The 14,876-nt window shown below is 39.3% G+C and overlaps 1 protein-coding gene across 1 annotated transcript; it reads left to right on the plus strand.

Annotated features, from left to right (window-relative positions):
* The first annotated feature begins 9,338 nt into the window (after positions 1–9,338).
* On the plus strand, positions 9,339–13,809 carry sla1a (Src like adaptor 1a). The gene is made up of 8 exons (XM_070921806.1): positions 9,339–9,445; positions 9,941–10,021; positions 10,411–10,510; positions 10,714–10,800; positions 11,069–11,172; positions 11,830–11,961; positions 12,439–12,568; positions 13,167–13,809. The coding sequence occupies exons 2-8, from the start codon at positions 9,949–9,951 to the stop codon at positions 13,369–13,371; spliced, it is 831 nt and encodes a 276-aa protein (XP_070777907.1). The 5' UTR covers positions 9,339–9,445; positions 9,941–9,948; the 3' UTR covers positions 13,372–13,809.
* The last annotated feature ends 1,067 nt before the right edge of the window (positions 13,810–14,876 follow it).

Below are 14,876 nucleotides of genomic sequence, written 5' to 3' on the forward strand. Positions count from 1 at the left end.
GCATTCTCAGGCTTTAATGCCAGATCTCTTACATCAGCAACTAATCCCCTCAGCATTCATGGAATCACTCATTGACAAATTGGCAAAAGCACAATCACCCTTGGATTTGCGGAGGGCTTGGGGTATAAATAACAGACCTTGGTTGGATGATCTGGGTGGCCTGGAGGTGGAATAGGGATGCAAAAGTTTGGAAATGTATAAAGGGTCAAGACCATGTAGGGCCTCATATGTGATAAGCAGTATCTTGAAATCTGTTCTATACTTAACAGGGAGTCAGTGAAGGGATGCAAGGATTGGTGTGATGTGGGATTGTGGTTTTGGTTAGCAGCCTGGCTGCAGCATTTTGCACGAGGTGCAGATGGAGCTGGGCTGCTTGGCTGAGACAGGAGAAAAGAGCATTGAAGTAGTCAAGGCATGAAAATATGAGGGTATGGATTAGTAATTGCATAGTGTATGTCTAATCTTTGAGGCTAGGCTTGAAAGGCTGAAAGAATCAGATGCACCATCAGCAGCACAAGGAAGAAAAAAGAAGAGGAAAAAAAGATTATGATCAGTGTGATGGTCCAGGCTGCCTTATCTGCTCCATCTGTTGAGAATGTCAAAAGGTTAAGGGGGAATCTCGGAGCCTTCGTGGCTTTTCTCAAAGTGAAGTGAAGTCGTAAACGGGATTTAGAGCTGAGCACATCCCTGGAGAACCCGACAGAGTGAAAACCGCACTTTAAATGTCTGTCTGGTTTACGCAACCGCAACTCCAAACCTGCAGGGACCAGTTGAAAGTGAGATGGCATGACAGGGTTTCCTTTTATGCCTTGCTCCATCTTCCTTGCCTTGCATATGTGTAAGAAGGCTGCAGAGCTGCCAGCAATCATCCCAGATAGTTCCAGTATTTTTCCTTTGACCTTTCCTGCTCTGTGAAGTTGGTAATGGGAGTGAGTGAGGGCCAGTTACACCCTGGGATGAAACACAACCTGCACACAGTAGACATCTCTTCAGTATTGTCTGCACTCGACCATGAAATATGTTCTTACACAGCAGTTAATAGCTAGACACTAAGTCAGTATATTGTTGTGACCCAGGATCAGATTCTCCTCAATGCATGTGGCTGCTGACAGGTGAAGCATGGCCTCACGTGTTTCCTGTTTTGTCCATACAAATTGTTCCAGTCAATACAAAGCCTTTGCTAATGAAAACACCTCATAGTTTGTATCAGTTTGACCTAACTTAAACAAAATAAAAAAAGATTTAACTAGTGAAAAGTTTGAGGGTAAAGTTGAAGAACACCACAGTAAATAAAATAAATGCAAATAAATAAAATACCACTTTTTGGTAGCAGAAATAGCTACGTACTGTAATCACCTTATCCTGGACTCTGATGAAGGGACGGGAGTTGGCGCCGGTCAGCTCTGGCTCGATACCTTGGACACAGATGACAAGGTGAATTCCAAAGTTAAAAACATCAGGTAGGAATGTCAGGAACGAGGGCAATGACAGGAATCACATTACACACATTCAGTGATGGCTACATTAGTGGATTGAACACCAGGAAGCATTTTCTCCCTCACAGAAATACAGAAAGGGAATATTGTTTTGCTTTATTATCATTAGTTAAATCATTTGTCAAACCTATCAAGCTTCAGTGTTTTGGTGAATAGATGTAATGCATAACTATCCAGTTTTTAGTGATCTAGAGTTTTTAAAGTTGTAAGCATCAGCAGAGAGAGTCAAAGGTCGTCCAGAATAACATCAGTGCACGTCCACGACTCGCTTGAACTTTGAAAACTTGGTGTCTGTTTCTTCCTGCACATTATAGCAGCTCCATAAGGATTTGCCATTTTGGTCAGATCTGTTTTTGTTATTATGCTGCATTAAGAAAAAAGTAAGTATGTGGTATTTGTGAAGGATAATTGAATATTTTAAAGAGATATTCAGACAGCAACTACTAGTATTTGAGGTCAACCCAAAGGCTAATAGTTCGAGTTATCCAATGTAACTTTTGCTAAACAGCTGCCAGAGACAATTACAGGATAACAGAAAGTGATAAAACATAATTTAACAATAGAACAAGCAGACTGTAGTCGTAAAGTCCACAAACTAACTCAGTAATGTCAGTTACATAGCGATATCTATCAAAGGTTTGCTAATATTAGCTGGCATTAGCCACCATATGCTACTGGTCATAGACCACATAAGGCTGTAGCAACAAAACCCCCGAGCGTGTTGAATTGAATTGAACGGTGTGTTTTTTTGCTTATGAATATGAATATGAACTTTTCATTTGTAAGGGGAGGATTGTGTTACTCATTCTTTCAAAGTTACAAAGTCTCACTTTAAAGAGAAAAGGAAATATGCTTTGACTGTTAAGTTGTGCCTACAAACTCTAAAAAAGACATTTATTTCACACATAGACGACCTCTGAGTCTTGCCAGCTGTATGCCCAGGATTACAGAGTGCATTTCAGTCTGCTCATGTCACACTAGTGTGTGTGACGTTGAGTTTTTCTCCACAGACATCCTGCATCCATAACATTATCTATATATTCTACTAAGACATCAAACTTAGACAGCCATGGTTACACAGTAAATTCAAGACTTGTTGGCAATTCCTTTTCACAGTTCCGTTGTGGATTGTTTCTCAGAAAAGTAATAAAGCAAATAAGCTGCCTTGGAGTGCCAGCAGGAGCTGAATGATTTTGAAAATCAGCCAGTGGAAAAATAACTTTAGAGTGTTTCCTTTATTATGTAACAGTTGCTTGGATTTACTTTTCCTGAAAAAGGTGCATCATCAGTTAGTCAGTGAAATAGTTCAATGTGTTTTTTAACTAAGCTGAATGAGTACAATATAATTCTATGTCAAAATGTTTTATTTAAGTTATCAAACTGAACAAATGGAACATTTTTACAAACATAACCCCTGAAAATATAACCTTCTGTCAAGTGAAGGCAGCTAACATGACATCTACATGGCATTATCTGCTCAGCACTGTGAATTATTACATTCCACACCGTATATCGCTCATCACGTTTCCAGTGTGCAAACACATGCTTACACCAAAGCTGACAACAGCAATGAGGTCTTTATCAGATCTGGCTCTGGGGGGGTTTTGGGATTTACATGTCTTAAAAACAGCAGTGTGCCTATATGTCTGTAGGGGGGTGGATGTACTTTCACAGGTGCACAGTGAAAACATGCATCATGAAAATAGCTTGCTGGCCTGTAATGACGGGGTAATAGATGATGACGCTACGATAAATGGTAAACTCCCATCTGAATCTCTGAAGAGAGCGACTGCGTCCACTGATGCAGACTCTCATTATGGGCTTGGCAGGGCTGGCTGGCAAGGTAACCGATAGTTATTCTGCTCTGGATGTGAAGGCTGGCATTATCATTGGTGTGTGTGCGTATATGCGTGCATGTGGAGGTGGGCGGGGCTGACAGAATACACAGGTGTGCCTCATGGAACCACTGATAACAGAGCTTGAATGACAGCCTGACATTAGGAACACTTTCCCTCTTTGCAGAGCACACCTTTGGGGGTTACACTGCAGGGAGACTTGTTAGCTTAATGGCTCAATTATTGCAAAACTGCACCTCATCCACTAATGGATGCATGATGTCAAATCTTTCCTGGAATAACCTTAGGCAACTAAGGCTTTGAGAATTAAAGGGGCTCTCCACAGAGTTTACACATCAAAGTCAGTCAGTTGGTATGGAGTTTGAAAGACCTGGACATTTACCAGGCACAGAGGGTCTAACAAACGATGCTGAGAGTTGCATTATAGGAAATATAGATTCACTGGAGCCCATATTCATACTCAAGACTAAAAGTCAGGATATCTCGGCCTGTATAAATTTTGACCATTCTTATAAAAATCTGTTTCTTGCAAGTTCCCCAACTTACGGAGGCACACTACTACCCATACAACTCATTTAAGCCCTCTTTTAGGAATTGCATTGTAAATGCACGTTTCTCTTATATTTACACTAATACTTACCATGGTTACCATGGTAACAGCAAGTGCAATTCAACACACAGCAAACTCCCTGAGCAACTGCTTTGTCAGATATACCACATAAGTGCAACTGGTGTATCTGTTTAGAGCGCAGCCAAACAAACTCATGTTATTTTAGTAGTTATTGGCGTGATTAGCCTTATTAGCTTAAGCGCTAACCGCTGTGACAAATACATTGCGTTTCCTGTGACTGCTTCACCATAAAAGCCAGTATTTTGCCAGTTGAATGCTGAAGAAGCAGCAGCAGTAGAAAATGTTTGGTCTGAATTAGCGGTACATTAATACAACTCTGATATGCCTGTGGGAGAGTGAACAGTAAACAGTGAGGCTAATATCGATGAGATAAAATTAACAGTAACACTGGACTATATGCTGAATAATTTTCTTATGCGTGTTAAGGCATCAAGTCCAGCACCAGAATAGCAAACTCCGCCACAAACAATTACAACTACTACATACTGAGTTAATTACAGGCTGTAAATACATTAAATGGCTATTGCTGAAAAAAGGCCAACCGTACATAGTATCAAAAATGGGTTTGATTGTTTGATTTCAGTACATGAGAAGAAAGAGTGGCATCACACTTCTGTGTTATTCATTACTGCAGCTTTTCTTCATGCAAGTTATTTTGCCAAGAGGGTCCAGCCACAGTTCTCTCCATTTTTAAGTGCCATCACATGTACCAGAACTGGATTTTTTTAATGGTGGTCGCGGTTCACAGTAATGTCAGTGATGTAATTCCTATGAGTAATATTTTCCGATACACAGCTGAAAAAAAAGCCATTAAGTCACGTCTCATTATTGCAGCAGACTGGAATGAATGTTTCAGGTCTGGAAAGGTTGTTGTTGTTGATCCAATGAGGAACTTTGCTTTTGCTTCCCTGCCAGAAAAGACTAAACAGAGGACAACTTTGCAGCCCTGTGCTCTCTCTCCTCACAAGCTCTGCTATAATGACACAGTAGTTTGCATGTACAGACTCAGATTTTTCTTAATGCAATTTCATCCAATTATGTTTCCATAAAATCACCAAAATGATTCTGCTGAAGTGTGCTCAGGGATAAAATGCCATGTTATTATAGTTATTCTGCATCATTAAATAAGCAAATAGAAATTACGCTGCTGCCGAAATTCATCTGAGGATTATATTTGTGAACGCTCGGAGGAATGCATTAATGGAGGGCTGATTACTGATGCTGTGGAGGATAAGATGCTCCAGATGCCTGAATGACCCACATACAGTGACCATGTTACATTAATGATTACAGGCTAACTGGTGGAGGATTTGGAGTCCTTTATATTAAGTATTTTTGGTCTGTGGATAAAACAGTGGCTGAAAAAGCTGCAGATACATACACATGCACATGTAGCCAACACACGCCCTGTCAATCCTGTGGTTTCGAGTCCGGTGGGGTCAGCCTTGCTTCTGTATTTAGAGACTGCTTATTACAGTGTGAGAACACAAAAACCACATAAGGACTAACTACCGGTGTCCGAGCACGTGGAATGTGTATTGTTTTTAGGAAAAGAGGAACTGTGGAAAGATTCATTATAACAACAATCACTTCTTGCTTCCACTCCTTGCCAAAGAGCCTTAAAGCCATATGAACACGTCTTGATTTAGACTTCCAGAAAAAATAAATTATAATGGGATTTCCTAACAGTCAGTAATTTTGTAATTTTAGACAGAGGGAGGGCGTGGAAGTCACTTCTCCTTAAAATGTTCAAACACATCCAGTCTCCTGCACACCAGCCACTGGCAACTGTAGCCAACGTCAGCCACAGACAGAGAGTATCTGCCCAGAAAAAAAGTGCTTACAAATCACTGACCATCTTCAAAGTTGGAGCTTCACTTCCCAAACACACAATCAATCACACAGACCTCTCTAGCAATTATCCATGTGAGGAAAAGTCTCTGACAGCTAAAGATCAACTTTGCAACCAGGCTAACACCTGCAAACACCTGCTACACTGCTTTTATGAGCATTTTGTGAATAAAGACATATGTTACAAGTGTCTTGACATGGACATGGATCTATAAAAAGGAGTTTGAATTCATGTTTTTACCAGTAATGGTAGTTTGTGGCAGTTTAATGCCCACTTATGATTTCATTTCTTCCTTTTTCTCAATGCACTAGCCTATAAGATATTATTCATGTCATTTTCCAAATAAACATCTGCCTGATCCAATTTCAGACAAAGCTTATTGATAAACACAATTTAGATGGGAAAGATTAATTACCTTAAATACTTGGGGAATATGTTTCTCATCCCGATGCAACAAAGAGTCCATTGAGCTGGAGGTCAGTGTGAATGGCCCCACTGGTTGAGTTTCACCTGTGTTATGTCTGCTAGTGACTCATTCAAACACACACACGGCCCTGGCACTGTCAGCGACAGGAGCCAGGACCTGAAGAGAAAAACAAAATCAAAAAGTTGTGTTGTCAAGGAGGAAAATATTCCAGAGTGAAGTAATAGCCTTGTATGCCTAAATACTGTTGTGTCAAATAGTTTTAAATCCTGTACCTTTTTTTCTATACTGTGTCCTCTGTATCGTTATCCCTCTGAAGTACTGTACAATTTTGGTACGTACACTTTACCTGAGTATTTCTGTTTTATGCTACTTAATACTTATACTCCACAACAGTTCAGTGAGAAATATTGCACTTTTTACTCCATTACATTTATCTGACTGCTATACACACAAAACCTACGATCCGCTTACAATGTATTGTTTAAATGAAACTACACAACAGTCGGTAAAGTAGTTAGAATTAGCTCCACCTCGACAAAGTATAAGGATTAAATGTTGGTTACACATGAATGCATCACTAATAATTAATGCAATAAGATAATATATAATAGTATTACACTGATAGGCGCCATTCTCTTGCATAATAAGCAACTTACTTCTGATACTTTCTGTACTAAGTATTTTTACAGTGTGGTATTGCTACTTTTTCTTAAGAACAAGATCTGAGTACATAATACATTTATTTCTTCTACCACTGTCATTTAGATATATTGATTATGACCTCCCCATCAGACTTATTCTTTACTTTGTTATATAGTGCATTGGTAATACAGAGTATACAGTACAGTATGTAATAGAAGTACTTGCACTAGCAGCGAGGTCCGCAGATTATCCAGAGTAAGAGGTATATTGTTTCTGGTAAGTAATGCAGCTGAACCAACCCCTTTAATAACCAGTTCACAAAAGCTTGTCTGCTGGAGCACACAGCTGTTGAGAGAAGCAAAGAAGATGGAGACATTTGCCTGTAATATGTCCACCAGTAAATACAAGTGAAATCTAATTTTAAACTTTCTGAAAGTGAATAAAACTGCCCACAGGAAATGTTGCACATTCTAGAAGACAAAACTGTGAGCTTTTTACACCGTCACCATACAAGCTACATGTTGACTTTGTATCTATTTTCATCTGAAGCTGATGAAGACTTCCTTCCTTCTTTGCAACAGTTAAGAGTCCTGGCATCTGACACCAGCCACCACCCACTTAGCTACAGCAGCTGCTTTTTTTTTTACAACCAGCAGAAAAACTGTTCGGTTCAGCCTAAAAAATGCAGATTAGCTGCAGTTCAGTTAAGACATGATGTGATGTACAATTCCTGTGTACTTCCTCTAAGGAATATTTATCTCTCAGAACTGAATCTCCTCCTCACACAGCAGGAAGCCAACAAAAGGAACTGCCAGCTCAGTTATTTCTCCAACTAATATCTGCCAAAAACTCAACAGTGACGCAGATATGAAAAGGGTTTACTGTATATGACATATATTTATCTACTATTAAAAATCACCAAAGGGCTTTAAGATAAGTTTACTTTAACAATGAGGCTGATCTCCTGCTCTTTGCTTTTACTGCATCACTGTCCCGCATTCAGAAAGGAAAGGTGGCAGAGAAAAGAGGCCTAACGGTCTGGAGCAGACTAATCCAGGTTTTAATATGGAAAAATACATGAGCGAAGTTGTCTTGAGAATAATAAAGTGTGGCACTGAGGAATATTCTTATGTAACCAGGAATCTGAGGCTTCAGATACACTCAATCTATCCTTATATAAGGGTTGAACTCGATTAATGGTAAACATGGTGTTACATTTGATATTTTGATTGACGTCTTCCGAGGGCGTATCAAAACATTTGTGCAAAAATACTGTGATTCAAATAAAAAACATCATATTTATGGAGCTGAGGTGAGAATCAGAACATGAACATATATAAATGTCATACAGACTGTGATGTGCTGTCTCGTAAGGTCATAGAGCCGAAATTCAATGGTTTGGGTTCCTTAATTTGGAACTTCAGCAATGTCATTATCTGATACTTTCAGACACCAGATAAACCCATGTTTAACACCAACACACTTCCAGTTTCCACTCTGCAGAGTGATAGATTCGTGAGAGATTCACTATGGTGATGATTTTTATGTGTCCGTATTTCTATGCAGATAACCACAGTGGTTACAATCTCTGGGTGTCTCACAAACATGAAAGATTTCCACTGGGCCAAACAAGCTAGTTTTCTGACTAAATATATTATTATCATATGTCTCTAAGCTAAGCTAAATATTTAGTGTACAGACATGCAAGTGGTATCAATCTTCTCATCTAACTCTTGACAAGAAAGCAAATACTTATTTACTAAGATTTTGAACTTTTCCTTGAATTATTTAGTCCATAAAATGTCAGAAAATAGTGAAAAATGTTTGTTACAATTTCCTAAAGCCCAAGATGCCATCTCCATCTTTATCTTGTTCTGTCCAACCAACAGTCCAAAACACAAAAATATAAAATTCAATATCACATAAGACAAAGAAAAGCATCAAATCTTTACAATGGAGAAGCTGGAACAAGGTAATGCTTGATATTTTTGCTTGATAAATTACTCAAATGATTAATCGATTATCAAAATATTTGATTCACTTTCTGTCAATTGAGTCATTTCAGTTGTAAATTTTTTATTTTAAAATAATGTCAATACTTTCCATATCAACAAAAACTGGCAGCAAACAGTCATAATATGATGATAATCTCTACTGGAACATTCCCAAGACAGAACATTGTGACATATAATTCACAGTCTAAAAACATCTAAATGAATTATGAATGTAAACAAAAAATAATAGTGCTTTCAGTTAACTCTAAATAAGTCTAGAGGGCTGTTGTGTAACCCCTTCTTTCATGACCTGTTTTGTGTGTTTCAACAACACTTTTGCTGGCCCTCTTCCTCATTTCATTACAGGAAGTGAGTTTGCAGTCAGATGCAATGCTGTTGCCACACTCTGACAGATCATTGCTGTAAACTCGTGTGAACATGGTACCTCTCTAGTACCAGACTGCTGCTGCCACCATGTCCTGTTTGGGCCATCATCTCTTCCAGCACGCTTGATGCCATCACAGCAGGTGAGCCACGAGTCCTACAGGTAGGTGTTTACATTTTACCACATCAACTGCTTCTGCTACGTACCGCTAAGTTTTTGTATCGATGAAAAATGCTATTTCTCCATACTGGTTGACTGAACACCGTGTGAAGTAACTTAAGACTACGCGACACATAGGCAGGATGTGTTGAAACGCATGTTTTTTTTATTATCATAATGTAAATTATGTAATATGACTTTGCAATTTTGGAACCGGTTTTTGCTATATATTAATTCAGTATCATTAATTAATGTTAGTTGTCAGTACGCAGAGCTAGGTAGTGCAATGGAAAATTGAGTGATAGCATCTTGCCTCAGCTTCCCCATTCTGCACAGAGTCTATCAGTTGTTCAATTGTCAGCTTATAGGAAGTTACAAACTTTGTGGTGCAGCAGCAGAGAGAAGTTTAGTGGTATAGAAAAAGATACAGGTAAGTACATGAGTGTAAAATTGTGAGGACTTGAGGAGTACATTCGCAGTATATCTGTCTCTCTTCAGGCTGGAGGATGGGGAATATGATGAGGGGTGTGAGTGCCAGGGACAAGGTCAACACAGACAACCTTGACAGCTCTCTAAAGGGTAAGATTGTAAAATAACATCATATTTTTTGTAGACTGCATAGTGAAAGCTTTCTCCGCTGCTGTCAGTAACAGCAGTCATGCACTTTGTACATTAAAAAGTGGTATATTTCCACGGATAGCATTTTGCACAATCCCTGCACACAGCACTGAAGCACACTGGTCTCCAGATATTATTTATTTGTATGTTACGATATGCTCAGCTATGTTAACAGTCTGATGGTATCAGAGATGTCATGATAAAGTAAGCTACACTCAAAAATAACAAAATGAACAGGCAATAGTTTCCAAGGTTTGGTCTTAGACATCTTTGGACTTTTCCAGAATCAAGATGTCTGTGTATCAGCATTCGGCTGTGTTTGTAAACGCTGTAAATATTGTTCTTGGCAGGTTTGGAAGACGACATGGTGGTGGTGCTTCAAGACTACCCATCTTGTGAAATCAGCCAGCCCATCTACAGGATGGGGGAGAAGCTCAGAGTTGTTGCTCAGTACGATCATGTTTTTGCATTTTTGATTAAAAACAATACAGTTTGCTGATCCAGACACACATTTGGTAGACAGAAGGTCTCAAATAGCTGTGAGGAAATAAAGTCTGGTTTTGTAACTTGATGCTCTAGGTTTGCAGTATAGAGAAGTGCTCACACAAAAAAGGTCAGTGGTTGATTCCTCTTTGCCTCTTTTTGGTGGCCAGGGAGGCTTACTGGTGGAGAGTCCGCTGTGTCCAAACAGGAAAGGAGAACTATATACCCAACAGCCATGTGGCAAAAGTGTACCATGGGTAAGTGAAAGTATACTGACACAATTCTCTGTTTGAACTTATTTTAAATTGATCACAGCAAACATTACCAAATGCATCTTTTTCCACTCCTCTATCTAAGATCTCTGTCTGTCTGAAGGAAGATAACAGGAGATGTTGGTCATGTGTTGTATGATACAGCTGTATGTGTTGATTTTAAGGTTATGTCTTTAATATGAATGGGATTTTACTGCTAAGGTTTTAAATGCAGCAAGTATTCAATGTGATCTGGTGTTTTTTGTTGTGTCAGTTGGCTGTTTGAGGGGGTGGAGAGGCAGAAGGCTGAGGAGCTGCTCTGTCTACCTGGGAACAGACTGGGCTCCTTCCTGGTGCGGGAGAGCGGCAGGGAGAGAGGTGAGTACATTTGCTACAAAAGTCCAAAAAAATCCCCACCGCCAACAAAAAAACAAACAACAAGGAAATCTCAGTACTGTACAGTAAATATGAAACCACAGCCAGCAGCTTGTTAGCTTAGCTTAGCACAAAGACTGGAAATAGGGGGAAACAGCTAGCCTGGTTTTGTCCAAAGGTAACAAAATAGGGACCAGGGACCTTCTGGAATTGCTGCTCCCAGCCAAAAGTCTGGGACATATCTTTTTTTTGGTATGGATTAAACAAACAACATATAATATGTTAATTAGTGATTTTTAGAGCCAGGCTAGCTGTTTCCAGTCTGTATGCTAAGCTAAGCTAGCAATATTTCTTTAAGGACGGGGAACTACCTGTAAGTGGATTCTCCCATGACAGATTCTGTGGGGTCATATTTTATTCTGAAACTTCTCTTTACTCATGATACAAAAGTGCACAGTGACTAAGCATGAGAAGAGATGAACATACAGTACAGGACTGACATTCATTTTACTTCTGCTTTTCCATTTTCAGTCTGCGTGGGTCAGTAGTTATTGATGTTCTTCTACTATTGTGTGCTTGTTTTCTAGAACAGAGCAGCCTGGTGTCAGGATTGAAAGCATATTGTTAAGAAGTGTACGGTTTGTGTCCTTATATCCTTAGGTCTGTATTCGCTCTCAGTGAAGCACAGGATCGTAAAGCACTATCGTATCTTCAGACTGGACAACAGCTGGTACTACATCTCCCCTCGCCTCACTTTCCAGTGCCTTGAAGATATGATCAATCACTACTCTGGTGGGTAGATGCACAAAAAAACATAGATACATAACTAAGCAGTAACACAGAGGTCTAAAAATAAACAAAAAGGAAAGAAACATCACAACATGTAGAGCCGTACATAAGCACACAAACAGACATATGCAATCGCACACACACATAAGCACTGAAAATAACTTAATATGCTCTTAATATAGAAGTGTTTCTTATCAGTGGGTGACTATTTATTTCCTGCTCTGACAGAACATATTTGGAACAAAACAGGAAATGAGATACATTATGCGTACTTGATAATGACCACTGGTGCGTACATAGTGAGACAAGTGCTAGCGTTATTCTATATGGACCCCCAACCCACCCCCTTCACATGTTTGGCGTGTGTGTTTGCCTGAGCAGTAGAGTGTGAGAGTGGTGAATGCAAATTATGCAACATAACATTTGTTCTGTGTTTGTTTGTAAGCTTGTGCTTTACTTCCCCTATTCTCGCCTTTTCAGACTTTGCAGATGGCCTATGTTGTGTGTTGACCTCCCCCTGTCTGTCAGGCACGACCCCGCCATTAGATGCAAATCCTGGAGCTCCACCTGTAGTCATGCGACGCAACTTTGACTGGAGGAAAGTAGACAGGTACAACAGAGGCTTGGTGATGGTATTAACCAGCTGTCAGCATGACAGTGCATAATGAAATTGACAGATAGTAGTAGTAGATAGTCATCTGTTCTCTTCTTCTGTCTGTCTAAATAACAAAGATCAGATGGAAGAATATAGACTACGGCTGCAACATTTATTGTTTTGTGTATAAAATGTTGGAAAATAGTGACAATTTGCATTTTAATTTTCCAGATCCCAATGTGATTTATTCGTTTTATATGGCCAACAGTCAAAAGATAGTCAAAGATATTGAATTTACTATCATATATGAGAAAGAAAAGCAGACAATCTTCAAACCGGAACCATGTTTGGCATTTTCTCTTGAAAAATATTGAAATATTAAGCTATTGTCAAAATAGTTGCTGATAAATTTTCTTTCAATTGGCAAATTAATTAATTATTTAACTATTTGTTATTGAGTAAAGATATTCAAGCAGATCTGCGGTAGATGGATTTGAGTGGTGGTTTAAAATCCAGGAGGTGACATACTGTACATCATTTTCATATTTTTTTCACAAATTGCAATACTAAGTTGCTCTGTTCTCATTTATTTTTTCATCTCCTTCCTTAACAGGAGACAGCTTGTCAGCACAGCGTCAGAAAGTGACAACATGGTGAGCTACGGAGTCAGGAACAGCATCGCTGCCTACTTGTCCTTTTCTGGGAGTCAACATGCTGCACAGATGAAAGGAGAGAGCAGGAAGAAAAAGAGTAAATCGGTTTATGCTATCCCTGACAGCGGCCTCACAAACACTGACTATGATGATGATGACTTCTAGAGACAGCAGTGGGGCTTAAAAGACTGGAATACCTTCAAGTGGAGGGCAGTAGAAGGCATCCTTCTCTGAAAACCACCACATTTCTGATGGTTTCAGCAGTGGGCTGCACTGAACTGACGTTTGTGTTAAGCATCCCAAACATCAAAGTGTGTTATAGTGTCTAATGTGACCACTTTGAAGTACTTTAACAATAACGCAAATTGCATAACCACTTATATGTTGTCTCAGCTAATGAGACAGGACTATATGGAGTTGAACTGGGCAATGGTGCAATTGAACTGTGATGTGTATTCTGCACATGAGCCGGAAAAACAAAACAACCTGGCATTATGATAGTGAAAAGGAAACTTGCATGCTATGGGTATTGTAATATTAACGTGTGTATGAGTATCAGTGGTTTTCAAACTATTTTCCTTTGTTCTTAATAAATGTTATATGGTAAAAATGCCACTATGACATATTTTCACCCTATTAAGTTGATATGGAAACGTATTAGCAAACAGTGGCAAATCCAGCAGATATGGAGCCGCATTAGCAATAATTTGGAGTCGTGTTTGTGTCCACCTGATAAGTCCAATATTCACTCTCCTTTTAGCTGTTTTTGGTCTCCACCTACTCTTGAGGGAAATATTCAATTCAATTCAATTCAATTCAATTTTATTTATATAGCGCCAAATCACAACAAAAGTCATCTCATGACACGTCAATGGTGTCGAATGCAGCACTAGGTCTAAGGTCTAACAAAACAGAGACAAAACAGTATAGAGACAAGTCCTTTGTCTGATGCAATTAAAAGGTCATTTGTAACTTTCACCAGTGCTGTCTCTGTGCTATGATGCGCTCTGAAACCTGACTGAAAGTCCTCAAGCAACTTATTGTCATGTAGAAAGTCACACAGCTGGTTGGCGACTGCTTTCTCCAGAATCTTGGAGAGAAAGGGAAGGTTAGATATACTGTAGGTCTATAGTTGGCTAAAACCTCTGGATCAAGAGTGGGCTTTTTAAGAAGAGGTTTAATTACAGCAATTTTAAAGGACTGTGGTACGTAGCCTGTTAATAAAGACAGATTGATCATGTCTAGTAAAGAAGTGCTGACTAAATGTAAAACCTCTTTAAGCAGCCAGGTTGGGATAGGGTCTAAGAGACAAGTTGATGGCTTAGATGAAGAAATGGTTTTAGTAATTTGGTGAAGGTAAATGGGAGAAAAGCAATCTAAATATACATCAGGTTTTACAGCTATTTCTGAGATTCCTGTGTTTGAAGGTAAGGTACCACCTGGAGACAGAAGGTGATCAATTCTGTCTCTGATAGTTAGAATTTTATCATTAAAGAAGCTCGTGAAGTCATTACTGCTGAGGGTTATAGGAATACATGGCTCCATAGAGCTGTGACTCTCTGTCAGACAGGCTACAGTGCTGAAGAGAAACCTGGGGTTGTTCTTGTTCTCTTCTATTAATGATCAGTAATAGGCTGCTCTGGCTTTACAGAGGGCCTTCCTATAAGTTC

The sequence above is a fragment of the Enoplosus armatus genome, chromosome 16 (genome assembly GCF_043641665.1).
Source record: "Enoplosus armatus isolate fEnoArm2 chromosome 16, fEnoArm2.hap1, whole genome shotgun sequence".
NCBI classification, from domain to species: Eukaryota; Metazoa; Chordata; class Actinopteri; order Centrarchiformes; family Enoplosidae; genus Enoplosus; species Enoplosus armatus.

Excerpts from the sequence above, each read along its gene's own strand:
- sla1a (XM_070921806.1), top strand. The coding sequence starts at position 9,949 with ATGGGGAATATGATGAGGGGTGTGAGTGCCAGGGACAAGGTCAACACA. Across the intron at positions 10,801-11,068 it reads GTGGCAAAAGTGTACCATGG|TTGGCTGTTTGAGGGGGTGG; the intron begins GTAAGTGAAAGT and ends TTGTTGTGTCAG. Across the intron at positions 11,962-12,438 it reads TATGATCAATCACTACTCTG|ACTTTGCAGATGGCCTATGT; the intron begins GTGGGTAGATGC and ends TCGCCTTTTCAG.